The sequence below is a fragment of the Eleutherodactylus coqui genome, chromosome 4, assembly GCF_035609145.1.
Source record: "Eleutherodactylus coqui strain aEleCoq1 chromosome 4, aEleCoq1.hap1, whole genome shotgun sequence".
Taxonomy (NCBI): Eukaryota; Metazoa; Chordata; class Amphibia; order Anura; family Eleutherodactylidae; genus Eleutherodactylus; species Eleutherodactylus coqui.
Genome location: NC_089840.1, coordinates 273,270,641 through 273,294,318, shown reverse-complemented (window position 1 = coordinate 273,294,318; position 23,678 = coordinate 273,270,641). Strand labels below are relative to the sequence as shown.

Sequence of the window (23,678 nt, the reverse complement as noted above, 5' to 3'; positions counted from 1 at the left end):
GAGCTCAGTTCCTGCTCCTGGCTCTTCCATCCTCCCCCCCTGCACACGAGGACAACGTATATCGGCTCGGTGTGAAAACGGAGCCGATATACGTTCGTCTGAATGCAGCCTAAATATGGATGACAATGTGATGGCATTATAGGTGATAACACATGCTGTGCATAACTAAACTTTCAAAAAAACCTTTGAAACACTATAGTGACATTTCAGAAGCTCTTATTATTGGGGATTGGGGTGATGAGACCCTAGTGGCAGAAACACTAATCTGAGCTGTGTGATTAGCCATTTTGGCTTTCCACACATAGAATGGGCTAAATATAGAGTCTATGGGTCTGTATACCGATCGTCAATCACAGACAAAAGTGGGCAAAATTATTACAGCGAATGAGGAGAATGTGTGATGTTCTCTGCATTTAGCGGTTACTCACCTGGGGGGTCATCTGTAGGGATCTCCTCCTTACACGGCTGATCCCCCCTCACATTTGTCTCTGTGGCATCAATATGGGGCAGATCTTCATCCCGATTCACAAGCTGTGAAATAAATATTGTAAAAGTCATCACACGGTTGGAGAAGTCGTGTGGAAGGTTTTATATGGGCAGAAAAGGTCATTAATTAGTATGAGGAGTCGGAATGACATGACAGCAGTAGTGATCTGGGCCAAATAGCTGCAGGTCTCCTGTATAACTCCATCCTGTTGCTTCTTTATTCCAACCAGAAGTCTCCAGAACCAGAAAATAGTGATAAGATGCAGAGATCTAATGTCTGCGGTCGGCTGTAATCCTGCCATCTCCAGCTTTCTTATTACACAAGTATCAGTCATATAATAAGACTGAACACAAGACCTTGTCAGCCGTCCTACAGACCAGAGGGGAGATTTCATGAGACCTTCTCTCCATCTACCTGATCATCCTGTGGAAGAAGAGGACGGGGACATCTCTCCACTGCTGTTCTCTTACTGGATCTACCTGCAGAAAACACAGACAGCCTCTGAATTCATTCTCTACATACAAATAATAAAGGCCGTATGGATTTAGTCCTGTCTATTACCTGGTGATGGGAGGGGCTGGTGGTCCTCCATCATGACGTCCCTGTACAGATCCTTGTGTCCTGCTAAATACTCCCACTCCTCCATGGAGAAATAGACAGTGATGTCCTGACACCTTATAGGAACCTGAGAACACAATGATACCGTCATCACCCAGACACGTTATACCGCCATAGCGTTACTGTATAATGTCCCAGCATTCCAAGCAGCATCACCTCTCCAGTCAGCAGCTCAATCATCTTGTTGGTGAGTTCTAGGATCTTCTGCTCATTGATGTCCTCCAGTTTTAGGGGGTGAGGTGGAGGTCCTGTGATTGGGCTCAGGGGTCTTCCCCATCCATCAGACACCGGGGCCTGACAGCCGTCACTAGAAGTCTTCTTCACTACCGTGTAATCCTGTTTATGGGGAGATACATCCATGAATATCCCTGCAGACATTCCCAGAGTCCTTCATCTCTTTAATTAGGTCCATCTGTTAGTAATGTGACCGGATAGTTTCAGGACAAAAATAGAGTAATGTAGGGGACCGAAAGGGAGCCCCCAGTCTTGGAGAAACAAAGATGGCAGAACGGCTCCTCTGCCTACCTGAGGCACACTGTATAGTATACCATGGTTGTCGAAAACTCTACATGGTAGTCTGACTGGCTAGCACTGCTCACATGGGCAGGAATGGCCAATCAAATCATTGTAGTGTCTTATAATAATGATGCATACTGTGCATTCGATAGGCAGAGAAGCCGTTTGGCCATCTTTGTTTCTGCAGGAGCGGAGGGTCGCTTTAAATAAAACGAGCGCTACCTATTAGATCGAATGCCAACAATAAGATTCTCACCACTGGGCTGTGTTTAACGGACTGCAGCGATGGCACTGTAGTGGCCCAGAGTTAGGGACCCTTTAGTTCTGTGCTTGTCCACCTTATATGGATTTGTTCTTGTGCATTCGTGTGTCTACCTGGTCGTTGGTCTTTGTCATTTGTGGTGACCTACCGGGGTTAATGTCTTGTGTTAGTGTCACCAAGCTTGGTGATATTTGTGTGCTTGTCTCCCTAACCTACTTTGTGTGTTGTGATTGGTAGACCAGTTGGGGGCGGAGTTAGTAGAGGGAGAGAAGAGGAGATAGAGAGATGTAGTCGGAGGAGGAGGAGGTGTGAGCAGGAGGTAGAGGCTCTGACGCTTCCGTCTGGGTTAGGCCCAGACTCATCTAATTTAGCATTGAGATGCATACCCTCAGGGGGCCCGAAGTGAGAATCAGTTTCTTCATACTCCCCTGCTTAACTACAGAGTAGAGGGACAGTACCGACTCTGCTGCTGCAAGTCGGAGAACAATTCTGGCGTGAGTCTTTGCCCCATTAATGTCGCTAGGTCAGCGAGGAAAGAGTGTGAAGAGTAAGAAAGGACTGCTCATGTCTGTCAGGACCGCTCTTCTCAAAATCTTCCATTAGATAGCTTAGACTGATGATGACAGTAACTCAGAAACAGAGTGTTTGTCTAACGCAAGTGTTTCGGAAGGTGGTGAAAGGAAAAGGTGCCAGTAGTATTGTACCTTAGACTGTTGCAGTATTGTACTTGGAAGTTGAAAATATCCAGGAAAAAAATGTGTGCCTTTAAAACTACACTTTGACTGTGGACTCTTTATTTGGTTTCGATGACTCGTTACTGGAAAGGGGCACTGATGTCACGTGAACAGATATGTTATTATTTCTCTACTGGCACCACTGCCAGCTTTTACCCCTGCATGCTGCCGGGCCACATTGTGTTTAGGGATGTGACGAGAGGAGATGGTAGAGCCATCGTGACCCACAATTGTGTTCCCCGCTGTCTCCCTCACCAAAGGTCTGACTCTACCCACTGCAACACCATGTAGACAACACGTGACCGCTACAGACAGTTTTGCTGTTGACATGACATCTTCGCTCTAGCTAGATAAACAAAGCCCAGCAGGAAGGAATGGAGAAATGATGCTTGTTTTAGTCAATTTATCAACATTTTTTGTGTTTAACCCGACAACAGCCTTAAAGGGATTTTTTAAGAGAAATTGTTATTTTCTTTAAGTTGCCCTTATGTTCTTCCTAATCTTAGAAAATAACAGCCTCTCCCTTCCTCCGTACCAGGCTCCTGCAACTGCAGCACTTTCTCTCCATTGATAGGCTGATGCAGTCTACCGTTATGGCCTGTGATTGGCCGCAGCACTCTTTGATGTGTTGTTCACAGGCTGATTTTGCTGTAGGGAGCCGGGATGGCGATTTTAGCCTATTTAATTATTTTGGAACATGAGCAGCTTTAAATAAATAAAGTGAACCTGTACACGTCCGCATGTCAGAAGAACTACATCTCTGCTCTTCTTTTCTCTCTACTTACCTCTGTTCCCCCACACCTAAAGGATATCCTTAGAATCTTCTCCTAGCACTTTGAAAATGTCAATAACATCTGATGTCCCCTGCTGACACCAAGCGGTGAGGACTGCTCAGTTGACACATTCAAGGTGCCGGGAGCCGATTCTAAGGATATCCAGTATGGGTGGAGGGAACAGAGGTAAATAGGGTGAAAAGATTGGTGGCGGTAGTCTTTGTGGGGTCATGTCTGCACAGCTATGCCGGTGACTTTGCGGACATGAGGATGTGGACAGGTTCTCTAGAACATAGAGAAGAATGATGTACCGTGACGTCATCCCCAGAATCTCTCACCTCTCCTGTAAGCTGGAAGAGTATCTCTAGGGTGAGGGTGAATATACTCTCCGCCATCTTGTCCCGATTCCTATCCATCCTTGTTGGGTCAATCGGGAAAAGTCTCTGATCTAGAAGATATCGGCCGAGGATCCTGAACGGAGAGAAGATGAGACAATGTAACATCATACAAACCCCCCTGGAATAATACAATTACCTGACATAAAAGGGATTCTTTCCTCACACGTTTCGCCTTAACAACACAGGATGTACAGTTGTGTCCGGTGCGTTCAGGGTTTGTATGGAAGGGGATCGGGAGCTAAGCCCACACTATACAATGCAACAAAACCAAACTTATTACATAGATACAATAAGAAAACCAAATCTCCAATCTTGCTGCATAGGTACAGTATGAGAACCAAGCTTTTTTTTAAAGGAGTACTTATTGGGCATTTCCATATAGTACAGAACAAATAAGAGAAACATCAGTAGTATTTCACAAATTTTGGTCATTAGAAGTCTTTCTGTCCTTTAGGCCTCCTTCCCACGAAACGGATTTACGCTGCGTAATTCGCGGCGAAAATCCGCTGCGTTGCCCGCTGCTATTAGGTTCTATTGAACCTAATAGCACAATGCTCACGATGCGGAATTCCGCACCGTGAAATCACCCGACCTCACCCGCGGCATGCTCTATTTGCCGCGGGTGTACGCGCTGACGGCTTCCATTGTAGTCAATTGAAGCCGTCCGTTCACACTATCTCCCGCTGTAACACAGCGGAAGATAGTGTGAAAACGCTTTCCCGCCTACCGCCGCGTCATATGACGCGGCCGGCGTGTCACGGCCGGCCGCGTCATGTGATGCGGTGGGCGTGTCACATGACGCGGCTGCGGTGGGCGGGGAAGCATCTTCGCGCTATCTTCCGCTGGTAAGTATGGGGTCTCTGGGGGGCGCCATGACGGGCTTCGCCGCGGAATATTCCGCAGCGGAGCCCGTCACGCTCGTGTGAAGCCGGCCTTATAGTTACCAATATCCCTCCCCCCCCTTTTTTCTTCCCCCACCCCTCAGAGATACAAAAACCCAGGTCTCATAACAGTAGAACAAAAACTCCAAACTTTACCAAGAAGAGTGGTTTGTATAGAGTACGTCTTGTTGTGTCAAGCGGGATCTCCTCCACAAGACCAAAGGGACAAAATTTAGGATTCAGTATACGCGGGGCTCCTAAGTGCGCCACCATAAACCTAAGGATACCCCTCCAATAGGTCTGCATGGCATGGCATTCCCAAAACATATGCATAATTGTACCCGCACTCATCAAGCATCTTGGACAATCTGTATCAGCAGTATAATAGACGGTGGGAGTATAATAGATCCTGTGGAGAAACTTCACTTGAATTAGCCTGTCCCTTGTACTGATCAAGTGCAGCCCTGAGCTGGTCAAGAGACCGCCTCGGTTATCCAAGTCCAGGTCCGGGATATCTGAGCACCACTTTCCCAAAATGTAATACAAAGCAATCAAAATGTTAAATGTTCCCAAAAAGTGGATAAATGAAGAGATGACTCCACAAAAAACACCACAAACCATACAACTTGTGTCGCAGAAACCAAGCCGTGGTATCGCTATACTGACGGGAAAATGACAAAGTTCTGGCTTTAGCAATGCGATGATGGAAAAAAGACAGAAATATTAGTTGGCCATTAAGGCACAGACAGGTCTCGTCACTAAGGGGTTAAACAATAAGTTGTATTTACCCCAAATGATCACCATTGAGAAATACAACCAGTCCTGCAAGAAACAAGAACTCACAGAGAGGATGATGGGAAATAAAGTTCTGGGATGTTGAAATTAAAAAGCATCAACACGGAGCTGAAGGGGTTAAAGGGCTTAAAGGGGCGGTCCAGCTGTCCGGCCATTTTTTAACTATCACTGCAGATGTGTTAGCATGATAAAATAAATACCCCCCTGGTGATCTGGGGAGAAGGAGGAAGAACCGGCGGACTTATTATACATCTACAGATAATACATCATGCGATAACTGATTACTGGTACCTGCCCCCCAGTGCTGGAGACCCCACATACCTCCACCTGCAGCCGGACAGGAGCCCTGGGGTTGTTCTGTGCTTACAGGACCTGTGATGATGTCACCATCATGTGACCAGTGTGTGGGAGGAGACAAGGGGTCACATGACCAGGTCTCTCCGCTCAGTGGGTGTAGGACTCTGCTGTGTGAGGATGTATTCAGAGAGTGGATGGAGCAGAGCCGAGCGTGTGTGAGATGAACGAGTTGCGCCAAGTGAGTGTAAGTCAGGGGTGTGCGAGACGGAGGAGCAGAGCCGAGCATGTGCGAGACGGAGGAGCGGAGCCGAGCGTGTGCGAAACGGAGGAGCGGAGCCAAGTGTGTGTGTGAGACGGAAGAGCGGAGCCGTGTGTGTGTGTGAGACGGAGGAGCAGAGCCGAGCATGCGTGAGATGCAGGAGCGGAGCATGCGTGAGACGGAGGAGCGGAGCCGAGCGTGTGTGAGACGGAGGAGCCGAGCGTGTGTGAGACGGAGGAGCGGAGCCGAGCGTGTGTGAGACGGAGGAGCGGAGCCGAGCGTGTGTGAGACGGAGAAGCGGAGCCGAGCGTGTGTGAGACGGAGAAGCGGAGCCGAGCGTGTGTGAGACGGAGGAGCGGAGCCGAGCGTGTGTGAGACGGAGGAGCGGAGCCGAGCGTGTGTGAGAAGGAGGAGCGGAGCCGAGCGTGTGTGAGACGGAGGAGCAGAGCCGAGCGTGTGTGAGACGGAGGAGCCGAGCCGAGCGTGTGAGACGGAGGAGCCGAGCCGAGCGTGTGAGACGGAGGAGCCGAGCCGAGCGTGTGTGAGACGGAGGAGCCGAGCCGAGCGTGTGTGAGACGGAGGAGCCGAGCCGAGCGTGTGTGAGACGGAGGAGCCAAGCCGAGCGTGTGTGAGACGGAGGAGCCGAGCCGAGCGTGTGTGAGACGGAGGAGCAGAGCCGAGCATGTGCGAGACGGAGGAGCGGAGCCGAGCGTGTGCGAAACGGAGGAGCGGAGCCAAGTGTGTGTGTGAGACGGAAGAGCGGAGCCGTGTGTGTGTGTGAGACGGAGGAGCAGAGCCGAGCATGCGTGAGATGCAGGAGCGGAGCATGCGTGAGACGGAGGAGCGGAGCCGAGCGTGTGTGAGACGGAGGAGCCGAGCGTGTGTGAGACGGAGGAGCGGAGCCGAGCGTGTGTGAGACGGAGGAGCGGAGCCGAGCGTGTGTGAGACGGAGAAGCGGAGCCGAGCGTGTGTGAGACGGAGAAGCGGAGCCGAGCGTGTGTGAGACGGAGAAGCGGAGCCGAGCGTGTGTGAGACGGAGGAGCGGAGCCGAGCGTGTGTGAGACGGAGGAGCGGAGCCGAGCGTGTGTGAGACGGAGGAGCGGAGCCGAGCGTGTGTGAGACGGAGGAGCGGAGCCGAGCGTGTGTGAGAAGGAGGAGCGGAGCCGAGCGTGTGTGAGACGGAGGAGCAGAGCCGAGCGTGTGTGAGACGGAGGAGCCGAGCGTGTGAGACGGAGGAGCCGAGCCGAGCGTGTGTGAGACGGAGGAGCCGAGCCGAGCGTGTGTGAGACGGAGGAGCCGAGCCGAGCGTGTGTGAGACGGAGGAGCCGAGCCGAGCGTGTGTGAGACGGAGGAGCCGAGCCGAGCGTGTGTGAGACGGAGGAGCCGAGCCGAGCGTGTGTGAGACGGAGGAGCCGAGCCGAGCGTGTGTGAGACGGAGGAGCCGAGCCGAGCGTGTGTGAGACGGAGGAGCCGAGCGTGTGTGAGACGGAGGAGCCGAGCCGAGCGTGTGTGAGACGGAGGAGCCGAGCGTGTGTGAGACGAAGGAGCCGAGCCGAGCGTGTGTGAGACGAAGGAGCCGAGCCGAGCGTGTGTGAGACGGAGGAGCCGAGCGTGTGTGAGACGGAGGAGCCGAGCGTGTGTGAGACGGAGGAGCCGAGCGTGTGTGAGACGGAGGAGCCGAGCGTGTGTGAGACGGAGGAGCCGAGCGTGTGTGAGACGGAGGAGCCGAGCGTGTGTGAGACGGAGGAGCCGAGCGTGTGTGAGACGGAGGAGCCGAGCGTGTGTGAGACGGAGGAGCGGAGCCGAGCGCGTGTGTGAGACGGAGGAGCGGAGCCGAGCGCGTGTGTGAGACGGAGGAGCCGAGCGTGAACATGTAGGTGTAGTGACCCCAAAAGAGTCCTACATAATGTTGACACTATTTTGAGGTAGTTCAGACACTTCCCTGAGCCTTAAATGGTTAACCTGCCCAGTAACAGGATTAGGTGTAATCTGACCAGCAACAAGCCTATTTTCATTGGCTACCAGCAGTCCTAATTCTCATTGGCCAGTCTCCACCGAGAGAAGAACTTCACAGCCATAAATCCCCAAGTCATCCTGCCTACCTCACTGCAATTATTTAAGCAATCTTTGTAACCTCTGTAGGATTGTGAAGAAAACCTTCATGCTGCAGTGTAAGTGTCTGTGTGTAAGGTGTAAGTGAAGCAGAATTGGGTGATTGAGCGAGAGCAAGTGTGAGTGGTTGCACGCGGGCGGAGAAGTGTAAGCGGTTGAACACGTGCGGAGGAGTGTGAGTGATTGCGCACGGGCGGGGGAGTGTGAGCGGTTGCGTGCGTGCGGGCGGAGGAGAATGAGCTGTTGCACGTGGGAGGAGGACAGTGAGCCGTGGCGCACGGGAGGAGGAGAGTGAGCCGTTGCGTGCGGGAGGAGGAAAGTAAGCCGTTGCGTGCGGGAGGAGGAAAGTAAGCCGTTGCGTGCAGGAGGAGGAGAGTGAGCCGTTGCGTGCAGGCGGAGGAGAGCGAGAAGATAGTTAGAAGACTGGAGGAGTGTTTAAACTAGGGGCTGGGGGGAGGGCAAAAAGAGAAACAGGGGGTGTAGACAGTGTAGATAGCGACCTAGGGCCAACTAACGGGAATGGGGGTCCAGCCGGGGGTAGGGTTAGTACAGTTAGAACTGACAGAATAGCCAATAGTACCATTAGTAGCAAAATGAATTTAAAGAGCGAAAATAACCATATAAATTGTATGGCAACAAATACAAGAAGTCTGATCAGCAAAGCGGGTGAGCTTGAAGCAAGAATGACCGATGAAAATTACAATATAGTTGGAATAACAGAAACATGGCTTGATGATAACTGAATTTACAGGGTTACAATCTCTTCAGAAGAGACCGTGGGGAACAGTAAGAGGGAAGGGGTATGTATGTACGTTAAATTCTACTTAATGCTGAGGCTACGGGAAGATATAGGGGCAGGAGATGAACACGTGGAATCTCTGTGGGTAGAAATATAGGGAGAAAAAACAACAAAATCCTGATAGGGGTTATCTACTGGCCACCAAAAGAAACAGAAAAAACTGAAATCTTATTGTTAAGGCAAATAGAAGAGGTGTCAAACCACAACAAAGTAATTATAATGGCGGACTTTAATTATCCGGATATGATATGGGAAAATGACAATAAGTTCTTAAGAACAATTAAAGATATCTACCTTACCCGACTTGTGCAGGAGCCAACTAGAGGGAGGGCCACTCTGGACTTACTATTAACTAACAAACCGGACCGAATAATGGGGGTGCAGGTTGAGGGACACTTGAGGAACAGTGACCACAATATAATTAATTTCGAGCTGTCATGTAATAAGAAACCTTATCAGGTAGCGACACAAAAGCTAACCTTTAGTAAAGCAAAATTTGGTCATTTCAGAACTACTATCAGTAACATTAATTGGGACAACACCCTCAAAAATATCAGTACAGATGACAAATGGGAAAAGTTTAAAAATATCCTAATTACCTCATGTGAGCAGTTCATTAAAAAAAAAAGAACCACAAGTAGAAAGAAACCAATGTGGCTCGACAAGATTGTAAGGGAAAAGAAAGTGTTTAAACTACTAAAACAAGAAGACAGCGAAGAAGCGTTAAAATCATATTGGGGAAAAAACAAAATATGTAAATGAAAGATCAAAATTGCTAAGGAAGAGGCAGAAAGACTGATTGCCAAAGAGAGCAAAAATAACCCTAAACTATTCTTCAATTATATTAACAGCAAAAAGGTTTGCAGTGGCCCTTTAACAAATAATGCAGGAGAAATCATAGAAGACGATGGGGGTAGGGGGGAGGCAAATCTATTAAGTCGTTTCCTTTCAAGTGTATTCACGAACGAAAATGACATGTCACACGATCGCCCTGCTAAATATTGCATACCTAACACAGGAGGAAGTACAGAGCTGGTTAAAAAGGATTAAAATCGATAAATCGCCCGTCCCACATGGGATATACCCAAGGGTTCTAAGGGAATCAAATAATGTGATAGCTAGACCGCTATTTCTTTTATTTATGGACACTATCAAGACCAGGGTTGTACTATTGGATTGGCGCATTGCCAATCTGGTTCCAATATACAAAAAGGGGTCCAAAAGAGAGCCTGTTAACTACAGGCCGGTAAGTCTCACTTCAATAACTGGAAAAATATTCGAGGGGTTTCTGAGAGACGCCATCCTAGAATACCTCAAGGAGAACAATAATATAACCCCTCATCAGCATGGATTCATGAGGGGTCGATCATGTCAGACCAATTTGATCAGCTTCTATGATGAAGTAAGCTCTAGGCTGGACCTGGGAGAGTCTATTGATCTTGTATATATGGATTTCTCTAAAGCATTTGACACCATGCTGCATAATAGGCTGATATATAAAATTACACTGCTCGGACTGGGTGAAAACGTGTGTATCTTGGTAAGGAACTGGCTCAGAGATAGAAAGAAGAGGGTGGTAATAAACAGTTCGTACTCTGATTGGGCCACCGTCGCTAGTGGGGTGCCAAAGGGTTCAGTGCTAGGCCCCATTCTGTTCAACATATTTATCAATGACCTGATAGAGGGACTGCACAGTAAAATATCAATATGTGCAGATTATACAAAATTATACAAGATAATTAAATTAACGGAGGACAATGTACGGCTACAAACGGACCTAGATAAGCTGGGACTTGGGCAGAAAAATGGCAAATGAAGTTCAAGGTTGACAAATGTAAGGTTATGCATATGGGCAGGAGAAACGGATGTCACCAAAACACACTAAATCAGGTACCACATAAAGAGAGGATCCTACCAAAGAACGGGACTACAGTGACCCCTCAGATTACAGGCCTGGCCTGAATTTTTCTTAGGAGCTTCCACTGGGGAGCACTAATTACTCCTGCACATATTATCTCCCTCTCCTCCTCCTCTCCCCCTTCAACCAACCCCCCACCCTCCACAAAAAGGGAAGAACACATCCAACAACATGACTACAACAAGTCTCTGAAGTACAGGCCCTGTCTGAATTTTTCTGGAACCCCTATTGTGGAGCTCTAAACGTTTTTGTGCTGTACAGCTACTACATCTTCTCCTTCACAAGCCCCCCCCCCCCCCCCCCACACACACACACACACACACACACAAAGAGGAGAGCCTTTTATTAACAGGACTATAGCAAGTCTCTGAAGCACAGGCCTAGCCTGAATTTTTTTCTCTAGAGTTTCCACGGAGGAACTCTAAACACTACAGCAAGTAATCCGTTCAACCCCCTGAAAAACCCTTTCATCTTCGGGTGAAGACTTCTGGGTTACACCAGTAGCAGTCGGCCCCCTATGGCACACAGCTAAGCCAGCTGGGCCGAGAAAGGCGCCACTGCAGGACCTCTTATAACATCAAACAGCCATACACTATGGGGAAAACTAATCGGGACAAAAGCACTGAAATCCTGTGCACCCCACGCCCCACTAAAGGATAAGCTGACATGCAGCGATTTCTAAAAGACTGCAGTTCTAGGTCACCTTACCCATTTAGTAAAAAAACCCTAAATATGTCCGCATCAACCAGTCACAGTACTGAAAGAGATGAAGATGCATCCTCAGAGGGAGAAGACAGTGAACAAATCTCTAAAAGTTTCATGAGAGACCTGATTACGAGAGCTCTGCATCCGGTCATATTGGACTTATCTGAAATTAAAGAGGAGCTCAGACATCTAGGGAACAGGGTTGAAGACCTAGAGTCCTCCTCTGCCAGCATCACTTCCCACACAATTGAAATGGCTCAAGTTATTAAAGAATGCCACTCTCAACTTAACCGCACTCTGATTCTGCAAGAAGATCTTGAAAATAGGAACAGACGCAGTAATGTCAGAATCAAAGGCCTCCCTGAATCATGGGCAGTAGAGGCACTTCCTAAAGTAGCCACAGAACTCTTCTCAATCTTATTAGGACCTGACAGAGCAGCCAGTATTTCCATTAAAAGGATCCATAGGGCTCTGAGACCACCCCCAATGCCTGCAGACCCTCCAAGGGACGTGATATGCAAGCTCCTGGCATTCCCAGACGCCCTCACCCTGAGAGCCAGAGATATTAAGTATACCTGGCTTTTTCCATTCAGCCTGGGACTCTCTTTCAGAGGCAAAAGAATTATCATCCGCTCACCAGAGGATCTACACAAGTGCTGGCAGCAACTAGAGATGGAACCAATAGATCTGCCCTGCTGGCTGCCATTAGCAGAACTTCCTAAGTTCCCTCATCTAACCCAGACGGAAGGATGGCAACTAACGGGACATTCGAAGTCACCCAGAGGAAGGAAGAAAAAGAACAGAGAAGAGATGGCCCAAGATGACACTTGAGGAAAGAGCTGTCTGCCTTTGACCATGACATCCATTTTCTGGGGTCGCTGCTTACCTGGACTTAGAGCCGAACAGCGACCTTAACTAATGCACCACATGGTGCATGTTCTGTTGCAAATGTTTAGTTTGTTAAGCTACATTTTCTCACCCCCTCCCCGCAGGGGTCCCTCAATGGTGGTGTCTGACCGACCAGGCACAGTTCGCCTGAAGTTGACCGGTAAACCTGCCATTTTACACCCTTCAAGTTGAAGAGATGTACTTGACAAGGGGGCACTCTCTGCAACCACTGTACCTCCTAAAGTCTTAACACGTTCTCTGTACTTTACTTTCCGAACTTATCTCTAACCTAGAGCTCTCTTCTCGTACTGTCTGCGTACCTGTCCTCCCTCTCTTACCTACCCCCCCCCTCCACATTCCCACCTCCATTTGAGTCCTAAACAGCCTAGACAAGCGACTCGAAATAAAAACTCTTCTCTTAAGTATATAACAACTCTCGCACATCTTGCCTAACGGTGTTATTCTATTTACCCTCCTTAAGTGATGGCCTCCTCCTCCGGAATCGGTGAAGGTGCCATCCGCTTCACGTCGTTCAACGTCTGAGGTCTGAACTCACCGAACAAGAGACACAACGTAGCACAGATCCTGAAAAAATGTAAGTCCAAAATTCTACTACTACAAGAGACACTTCAAAAGTGACAGACGCCTACCACTCCCCGGGGGGCTGTTCTGCCAATGCTTCCACAATTGCCACCCAAGCTCTGCATCAAAAGGGGTTTCCATACTGTTCCACAAATCCATACCTTTTACGCTCGCAGCCCAACATTCTGATGGGGAAGGCAGGGTACTCCTTCTCAAGGGTAGGATTGCTAATACTAAAATAACGATTGCAAACCTATACGCCCCCAACTCAGGACAAATCCCCTGGATAATTAAACAACTTGAAGTCCTTAAACAGTTTGCAGAAGCGCACATTGTTCTGGAAGGGGACCTAAATATTACCATAAACCCTCTATTGGATTCCTCGACGGCCCAATCCAAGATCTCCCAGGTCAAATTAAAGAGACTCAACAAATCTCTACAAGAGCTGGGAGTGGTGGATGTCTGGCGGTCGGTACACCCCTCCTCCAAGGACTTTACTTTCTTCTCACACGTGCATGCCTCCTTCCAGAGATTGGATTACATCTTTGTCTTCTCCGGCCTCCTACCGAACCTCGGGTAAGCCAAAATCGACTCCATAACCCTATCAGATGACGCTCCTGAGCATGCTGACTTCCACTTGAGCAGTGAGACTCCACGCGAGTGGAGAGGGCGTTTAAACGAATCCCTGCTCGACTCCACAGAAGAGAGATCCTGTCTAGGGGACTTGATAGAAGAATATTTTAAAATAAACCAAAAAGATAATCTCAAGCTACCAATGGTGTGAGATGCCCACAAAGCATTCGCTAGAGGACATCTAATAGCTCTAGGATCCAGAATTAAAAAACAAAAAGAGATAGACAACTACTTCCTACGAATAGCAAAACTAGAGCAGGCAACCAAACTATCACACTCAAAAACCAACCTTGACAAATTAACAGCCTTGAGGAAGGAGCTCCGCTGCTACCTTAATGACAAATTCAATAAAAAACACCTCTTCCTTAAACAAAAAATATACGCGCACGGTAATAGGGGTAGCAAACTTACGACAGCATTACTCAAGAAGGTCCGATCTAGCAACTTTATCCAGACAATAAAATCACATTCGGGTGCAGTAATCTCCACAACCTCAGAGATAGCAACAGAATTTCAATACTTCTACTCTAAACTCTACAACCTCGAGGAGTGTGAGACCTCCACAGTTAGGCACAAAATCAAAAGCCAGATCGATTCCTTTCTAAAATCCCTCAATCTCACAAAACTAGACAGCAAAGACACCCCTATTCTACTCAACCCGATTACACCCAAAGAGGAAGAAGAGATAATAGATTCCTGTCCTCAAGGAAAAAGCCCTGGGCCCGATGGCTCACTAGCATACTATAGATCTTTCAGAACACAACTTGTCCCTCATCTGACGGAGGTGTTTAATGCACTTCTCAAGGGAGAGAATCTCCCAAAACAAGCGCAGGAAGCACATGTCACTTTGATTCAAAAAGACAACAAAGACCCGAAATTGTGTGGCAGCTACAGGCCCATCTCGTTGATCAATCTTGACGTGAAGATCTGGGCCAAACTCCTAGCCAGAAGGATGGAAGACTTCATCCCCACTCTCATAAATCCTGAACAGGCCGGCTTTGTGAAAGGCAGGGAAGGCAAAGACAACTGCATACGCTTACTACATGCAATAAAATATGCCCAAAAATGCAACATCCCAATGGCCCTTGTTAGCACTGATGCCGAGAAGGCATTTGATAGGGTGGACTGGACCTATATGGAAAGAGTCCTTTCTAACTTTAACTTCCCTGCCCCCTTCATCTCAGCGATATTCTCTTTATACACTAAACCACACGCCAGATTAAAGATCCCCCCCATTTGACATTCGCAACTGCACCCGCTAAGGCTGTCCCCTGTCCCCCACCCTCTTCATACTCGCCATGGAACCCCTGCTACAATGGGTGAGACAAGACCCGGTAGTAAAGGGACTAAGAATCGGCAAGCAGACACTTTCCACAGCAGCCTTTGCAGATGATATGATGTTTGTAGTATCCGATCCGGAAAGAAGCATCCCTAGACTTACCTCTCTCTTAAATGACTTTGGTGCTTTTTCAAACTTTAAGATAAACTTCTCCAAATCGACCATCCTAAACATCTCGATCCCTGAAAAGTACTGCAGTCTACTGAGGTCCAGTCCACCCTTCTCTTGGTCAGAGGTATCGGTAGACTACTTGGGTGTTAAACTAACTAAGAAAGTGGAGAACATATACAGCCAAAACTTCCTACCTTTGATCGATCAAATCAAAGCACTCTTACGCTCCTACGACTTACCAGCATTATCCTGGTTCGGTAGGAAAAAAGTCTTAAAGTCGTATGTGCTTCCTATCATGATATACAAGCTCCATATGCTCCCTATACACCTCCCTGCATCCTTCTTCAAGACCCTACGCATGGCTTTCTTGGGGTTCATGTGGAGGCAGATGAGACCCAGACTATCCTATAGCCTGATGATTAAAAGGAGGTCTGAGGGAGGGATAGATCTGCCATGTATCCAGGACTTTTATAGAGCAGCTCAACTCAGATATTGGATACATTTAATTCGCCCATCGAAGGACCCACTACTACGTGCTCTTGCCGAGGAAGTACATGGCGACTCCTTTTTGAAAGACCTATGGTTCCCAATTAAGAATACATATGGAGCAAAAAATTTTAACCCCTTGCTTAGAGGCCCCTGCGAGATCTGGGATAGGCTCAGTGAATCCTTAGATCTTAAACCCTCACCAAAGACTCCAATTCGGACCTTGCACAAACTGTTGGGACTTCCTTGGGATTCGGGGATAGCCAGTATCTGGAGAGAGGCGCATGACGGGTTGATAGAAGACCTACAAGCTTTAGTACACAAAACTTCTGAGGAAATGAGACAGACCCTGCTTCCCTGCCAGACCTTCTCTTTCTTGCAGATAAAACATATCCATAAGGCCTTCAGCGAATTCCAGGCAAAATATAAATCCTCCCGTCCTAAAACTCAATCTAAAATGCATAAAATCTCAAATCTGAAAAGACTTTTTATCACTCCACAGATACCTACCAAACGCACCTTTCTCACATCGTGGGAAAAGGAGCTGGGAATATCACTATCAAATACAGATGCCAATTAGAGATGAGCGAGCACCAAAATGCTCGGGTGCTCGTTACTCGAGTCGAACTTTCAGTGATGCTCGAGAGTTCGTTTCGAGTAACGAACCCCATTGAAGTCAATGGGCGACTCGAGCATTTTTGTATATCGCCGATGCTCGCTAAGGTTTTCATTTATGAATGGGTGAGTGACTGCTGCCTCTCATCTGATTGGTCTCGCTGAGCCAATCAGAGGCAGCAGTCACACACCCATTCATAAATTCATGAATGGGTGTGTGAGTGGAATCTGCCTCTGATTGGTCAGGCTGTGACCAATTAGAGGCAGCTCATTCAGCAGGCGGGGATTTTAAATCACCGGCTGCTGAATACTACTCACAGCTGTTCAGAGCAGTTCAGGAGGACTGCCACTGGCCGCGCTGAACTCCGTCTGCCGGGACCAGGTGAGTATATATATATTTTTTATTTTTACACATTTCTGGATGAATTGCAGGGAAGGGCTTATATATTTAACCCCTTCCCGACAATTCATTCCGCGATCGCCGGTAGCCCATTGCTTTTAATGGAGCCAGCTGTATTGCCGGCTCCATTGAATTCAATGGGCTAACATCGTTCTGCCGGGACAAGGTGAGTGTATATATATATATTTTTTTTACACATTTCTGGATGAATTGCAGGGAAGGGCTTATATATTTAAGCCCTTCCCGACAATTCATCCCACGCTTGCCGGCAGGCCATTGCTTTCAATGGAGCCAGCTGTATTGCTGGCTCCATTGAATTCAATGGTCAGTGCTCGTTTAATCGAGACGAGTACCGTGTGGTGCTCGTCTCGAGTAACGAGCATCTCGAGCACCCTAATACTCGAACGAGCATCAAGCTCGAACGAGTATGCTCGCTCATCTCTAATGCCAATCTAATACTGAAGACGGCCTATGGCCTATCTCTATGCATTCTTATGCAAGAGAGTCATTATAAGTTGCTAGTTAGATGGTACAAAACCCCACAATGGCTATTTAATTATAAACTAGCACCATATGGGGACCAGATTGGGCAGGCGCTCACTTCTAAGCCACCGGCCCCATTGAGACCTCGGGCGTTGAACTTCGGCCACGGACTACAGTTGGAGATTGAAGCGCTCGCCGGCCTGGAGTGGGTAAGAATCGCAGAACACACTTCTAGGAGTTCGACTCCTCACCTATCTACGCTCCCCCCCCCCTTCCTATTCCCAACCCCATAATTTGTATTATATATATATGTATATTGACTAACTTGAGTTTCAGCAAGCATCGTACACCACATACGACTATGATTGTAAAAATGCTGTTAGAACCCCTGTCAGAAAGAGTAATTTTTTCTGTCTTCGCTACTTTGATGCAAAAGACCACCCGTTGGGTGGACAAAGAGTAGGTCTAGAAAACCCAAAATGGTATCGAAGTATGTAGGACGCTGACCAGAGTTACTATTTACCTCAACGGAATACCTTTCCCAGCCTTACTGGACACTGGTTCACAGGTCACCACCATACGTAAAGCCGCCTTTGAGAAATACTGGATTCCAGACAACTTAGAACAACCCCCAGAACAATAACTTAAGATCACTGCCAACAATGGACAACCTGTACCTTTTGTGGAATACTGGAAGCCCACAATACATGCATTACGGACTGAAAGTGTGGACCCACTGTGCTAACCAACCAATCGGGCTTTTGAACCAGACATGGTGTGGTTGGAGGATGACCCCAGTAGACAGAAGTACTGTACAAGGCAATATCAGATGGGAAGTCTAGCCCTTAACTGATCAGTAAGATAAGACCCCTGCCTGCAAGCAGGGCGATCATCCTGTTAAGGACAGCCCTGCGCTGGAACCTCAAAGCTGACTATCCCTGACAGCACACAGGGACGATGTACTGAACACAGGGCACACCAAACAGGGTAGGACGGACTCCCACAGAGACAGGAATGAGACAAAGACTGAAAGGAAATTGACAAATGCACACAGGCAAATCACAAGAAAAATACAGAATACACAGGTACAGGATAAAACAGACCTGAGACAGGCGATTTAGAAATGCTGAGTGTCAGAGACAAACATATATTAATTCTCAGGCAAGGAAGAAGTGCATCAGCCCTGCTTAAATAGGAAAGTAATGCCTATTAACCACACAACTGGGCTGAGAGCCAGAAAACTGGTCAACCCTTTCAGTGCTGGTAGAAAACAAATATAGAGTCCATACACATAGGAGGAGCAGAGCGAAGCTTGCGTCTGCTCGGAACCACAAGAGGGTGGCAGAGACAGGTAGCAGACTTAACAACATGCTGGAAAGACCAAACTCTATGACTATGGAGTCCTCCTTGTGGATGTGAAAGATAGAAATGACCCCTCACTAATTTTAGGGATGAACATTCTCCAAAATTGCTATGACAAAATGTTGGAAGCGCTCCAGAAATCTGTATCATCTTCCCAAGCTCAACAGAGGTCAGCACTAGAGATGAGCGAATGTACTCGGATAAGCACTACTCGTCCGAGTAATCTGCTTTATCCGAGTATCGCTGTACTCGTCTTGAAAGATTCGGGGAGCGCCGCTGCTGACAGGTGAGTTGCGGCGGGGAGCAGGGGAGAGCGAGCGGGAGAGAAAGATCTCCCCTCCGTTCCTCCTGGCTCTCCCCTGCAGCTCCCCGCTCCGCAGCGCTCTCCGAATCTTTCAAGACGAGTACAGCGATACTCGGATAAAGCACATTACTCGGACGAGTAGTGCTTATCCGAGTACGTTCGCTCATCTCTAGTCAGCACCACAAAAATTTACCAACCTAAAAGGACAAGTAGGCCAAGCACGTTTCCATGACGTAAGAGCTGTTTTTTTACAGACTGGCACAGAAACTATGTTATGGTGTGTCACCTATCCACCTTGAAGAACATCCCTTCATTATGGCCGCGAGAAACAAAGGCACAGTATCTTCAGAAAAAATACCCACCCGTTTACTCAACAATGGTAACACCACCATACAGTTAAAAAAGTACTATCCAGGAGACCAAATATCCCTCCTAAATTTGTTAAGACATAGTCCAACAAAAACAGAATTTCTCCATTCCACCCAACGAATCAGAAAAATACAGAGTTCAGCACCACATTGTTGTCTGAAATGCAAATTGGCAATACTAATACCCCTTCTCACCAAAAAGGTGTTTCTACAAATGGCCCAAAAATTCCAATCTGATCTCAAAAATGTTTATCACACCATTACAACAGGTGCTCACTACCCCCACCCCAATTGAGGAGGGTTATCGCCCAATACCACCAGCTATGTATCAGTCCATTAAAAAGATGATCCATAAGATGAAAGAAGCCAATGTTATCAAAGAAAGTCAGTTAAAAAAAAGCAGCATCAGGTTCTACGTGGACCAAAGAAAAATTAACATCACCCACAAAGATGCATATCCGTTGCCCCGAATTGAGGAACCCTTAAAAACCTACTTTTCCATGATAGATCTTACATGTGGTTAATGGCTAGTACCCATGGCAGTAGAAGATTGTGAGAAAACCGCTTTCACAGCCCTGATGGGACTGTTCGAGTATGGCATTTGGACTTTGTAATGCCCCTGACTCATTGCAAAGACTTATGAAATGCTATTTAATCAAACATGGAGTAAAAGTAAAGCCATCCAAGTGCCACTTATAACAGACCCAATTACGTTACCTAGGTCATGTTGTAAGTACTGAAGGAGTGTGACCAGACCCAAAAACGACAGAAGCCGTAAAAACCTTCGGCCAAAACCTTGAAAGAAGTCTGTAGCTTTTTAGATTTCACAGAATATTATCAAAAATTTATTCCCAATTTTGCCCGAATAGCAGAACCATTTGAACAACTACTTAGAGAATACCCTCAGGAACAACAAAGAAAACCTGTACTGATCCAATGCGAAGAAGCACAAGACCAGCTTTTGAATCTCAAATGTTCCAAGAACTGTCACCTCTACAGCTGCACAAAGTTAAGAACCACTGTTTATCAACCCCAAGGAAACGGACTGTGCAAGAAAATGAACCAAACCATCTTGGACCAATTGTACACCATTCTACAGCACACGATAGCTTATTGGCTCAATCTATCAACCAAAGTGATTTACATCTATAACAGTACCATCCATTGTTCAACTGGATATACTCCTTATTAACTCATGTTTGGCAGACAAGGAAAGTTACCTGCAGATCTGGCATTAGGAATAAGAGTTCCACATGAGATCAATCCACTACCAACTTCCAACTAGCTTAATGGCCATCAACGTTGCCTAAAAGAAGCTCAAAGCATTATAAATACCAGAATGGAAGATGTCAGCTAGAAACAACAAACAGACTACCAAACTGTCCAAGCTGAACCCTTAAAAAGGAGGCCATGTTTGGCTAAAAAATGAACACAGAACCAGAGAACTTGATTCCAGATGGGAAATCCAACCCTACAACACCCTTTCCATTTCCAGACAGAGATTTGTATTAAATTGGCCAGTCAGATAAAAACCCAAACTTGTCCACAGAAGCAGACTCAAGTTGTGTGTAACAAAATCCCAAACTTCTGAAATAACGGGAAAAGAAAGAAAGTCACCTCCAAATACAGAACCAGGACAACAGCCAGAGAAAGTTGGAGTTACTGCTGATATTCCTACGTTTGATCCAACAAATCCTATGACCTGATATTTAGGACTACTAATGACTCTACTGATGCCCATCACAATATCCAAGTCTAAAGATCAACATAATCAAGAATGGCAACAGCTGTTATGGACTTACAACCGTCAACTGGATTTACTGATGATAAAAGTGAATCCCCAGTACTAACATACCTGTTACCTTGTGCTCCTGGGCCAGTAGTTCTATGGGTTTCCATGAGCACACTTTCACAGGTGTGACTGTCTTCACCTGGTCATGCACGCCTGACGCCTATTTACCTTCTGTCCCTCCTATTGGACCATATAAATGGTATTCCCTGGTTTCATTTTCATGCGCTTTCACTCACTCTCGCAGCGCAAAATAGGTTATCACCAGTGTGAAGCCAGCCTCAACGTGACATAGCTTGATCACATGCTTGCCTCACCCCCTTAGAATCCAATCAAATTACAATAAATATTTTGCATTACATAATAGTAAGATTGTGTGTATTAATAAAATAATTTTTTACCAGTACTATAACAATCAAAGTTTGTAATGTGGCACTTAATGGGCCATCTATGGGGTGCTTCCACAGCCAAACGACTATCAATTCAAATGTGGTTGAACTTCGATGGAAGCGACTCCAATTCCAGGGTAACCCCACTCCGCTATCAATGAACACACTATCCAGCAAGTAGGGGTTGCCATTTTGTCCTCAAGAAGAGGACACTTGAGCTCGGGAATAGAAGGGGCGGTAGAAACATGCACTAACTCCCGCTGCTCCTGGGCCACTATACGACCGGACAGGTCTTGGCTCACGACCACTAAATCCTACAACTGACTTGGAGGGTACTCATGACCTCCATTGGAGAGCAATTTTAAGGGCCAGTTATTATGTTACGGTATACTACCCTTGATACGCCAGCTTGAGTGCCCTAGATCTCACCCACAACCCCTGTGCCTGCCTGTTTGCCTCCACTCCTGGCTAACCCCAGGCGGGCAACTGGGCGGCAGTCCCTACTCTCACTAGGGACCGAAAAGGGACACTGGCATACCTGGATGGAAAGGGTAGAATACAGACAGAAAAGGCAGATGTAAATAACCAACACGAACAATACTAAGCAGAACTGAGGCAGATGGAAAAGGCGGATAATAGCAAAGTATAGCAGACAAAATGACAGAGGCAGGCTAGATAGCACACTGAGGGAAACCAATAACTGGCAGTGATTGCAAGTCTCTGCCCGACCTTTAAACAAAAGCCTCCGGCCAGGGGCGGAGAGAGGGAGACAGCCAACTTCCAACAGAACATAATAAAAGGGAGCTCGTGCATGGCAGCTGCACTCACAGGTATGTGCACGGTGCCGCGCGCCACCAGCACCATGCTGGCCGGGCACCCGCGCCCCCGGCAGCCGGACATCAAGCTGGGGGGATGCGCCCCGACCGCGGGACCCCGCACATCACCGCCCCGGGAGGACCAGCAACCCCCGTATGGTAACACCACGATTACTGGGACATACTATGCTTCACTGCTGCGGAAATTGTGGGAGGCTATCAAAACCAAGAGGCATGGCATGCTCACCAAAAGTGTCCACCTTCTGCAAGACAATGACCCAGTTCGCAACTCACGCTGCCCAGATGGAAGCACGCTGCTGCAGGTATGAAATTCTTCCACATTATCCTTATTCACCTGACCTGGCACCATCAGACTTTCACCTCTTTCCAACAATGAAGTCATTTTTGAAGGACAAGCCTTTTCCAGATGATGAAACTTTGATTTCCAAAGTCACAACATGGCTTTTGGAGCAACTTGTCAACTTCTATAAGCAAGGTGTTTACAGTTGCATAAAGAGATGGGAGAAGTGTGTGTCCCTATGTGGCACCTATGTAGAGAAGGACAAATAATTGTGCCAAGTTTCGTTGCTCTCAGTCCACAGGAAGTGGGTCGGGAAATCTTTGATAAATGCCCCTTGTATATACATGCACAGAACACATTACACTTACCATGTCTGCAGCTGTATGCATGTGTAGGTCATATTAGTCACTTGGCACTGAAGGGCAAAAGCCTAGAGCAACTCTGTGGTTGGGGAAGCATCAATTGACAGGTAAGAAAAAATATTTTAACCCCTTCCCTTCCACTGGAGTTGCTAGTAAAACTTTTCCTCTCCAATTGAGTGACGATGAGATCTCATCCTGGCTCTCAGGTTTTTTCCTGTTTCCCCGATATAAAGCCCCCCAACAGGACCTTTTTTCATGTGTGCAGCAGTATATAGTGCAGTAAGCACTATGTGTGCTGCAACACTTGTATAAGGGTGGGGCCCTCCTGGCTCAAGGACCCACTGGTGAATTCACGGATTCCTTGGTGGTCGAGCCCAAGCCTGCATGATAGAAATGATGTAATAGCCATAAATAAGCGTTATATCCCATATACACATGGCAGCATCTTCTTAAAGTTAGGTACGCTTTAACAAATGAACTTTTATTGCCTAATAGCTATCAAACAACCAAGGTGAGGATTTTAACGGTACAGTGCAAACAAATGACACGTTTCATGCTCGGGCAGCACTTTATCAAGTTCATAATAGGCAAATATTGGTGTTCTACATAAATCAACTGATAACGACTGCTGTTGGCCATTAAAAGTTCAAAAGTCAGTATGGATATAAAAACGAGCAGTGCTGATGCCTCCTTTCATGACTTTTTAAATTGAATCTCTTTTCTTTCCTCATCTTGTAACATTTCAAAGAGGAAGTAATTTAACCCCTTAACGACCAGCCCATAGTGTTTTTACGTCCTCCCGAAGTGGGCCTTATTCTCTGAGGACGTAAAAACATGCTTCCTGCAGAGAATAATGCCCCTCGGGCTGTGGACGTGACAGCTCCATGCTGTTGGTGT

The 23,678-nt window shown here is 47.2% G+C and overlaps 1 protein-coding gene across 3 annotated transcripts in view; it reads right to left on the bottom strand.

Annotated features, from left to right (window-relative positions):
• The window catches only part of LOC136624371 (zinc finger protein 850-like), an 83,039-nt gene that overhangs the window by 18,652 nt on the left and 40,709 nt on the right, over positions 1–23,678 (bottom strand). For 2 of the 3 annotated variants that reach the window (XM_066598337.1, XM_066598338.1), the window contains exons 1-4: positions 1,262–1,437; positions 1,049–1,172; positions 902–966; positions 429–531 (exon numbers count right to left, since the gene is read on the bottom strand). In XM_066598337.1, coding sequence (XP_066454434.1) covers positions 429–531; positions 902–966; positions 1,049–1,172; positions 1,262–1,285 — 316 coding nt within the window. In that variant the 5' untranslated portion in view covers positions 1,286–1,437. Of the gene's footprint in view, positions 1–428; positions 532–901; positions 967–1,048; positions 1,173–1,261; positions 1,438–13,391; positions 13,406–23,678 lie in introns of those variants that run through there. The other variant, XM_066598339.1, reaches the window with a different exon arrangement.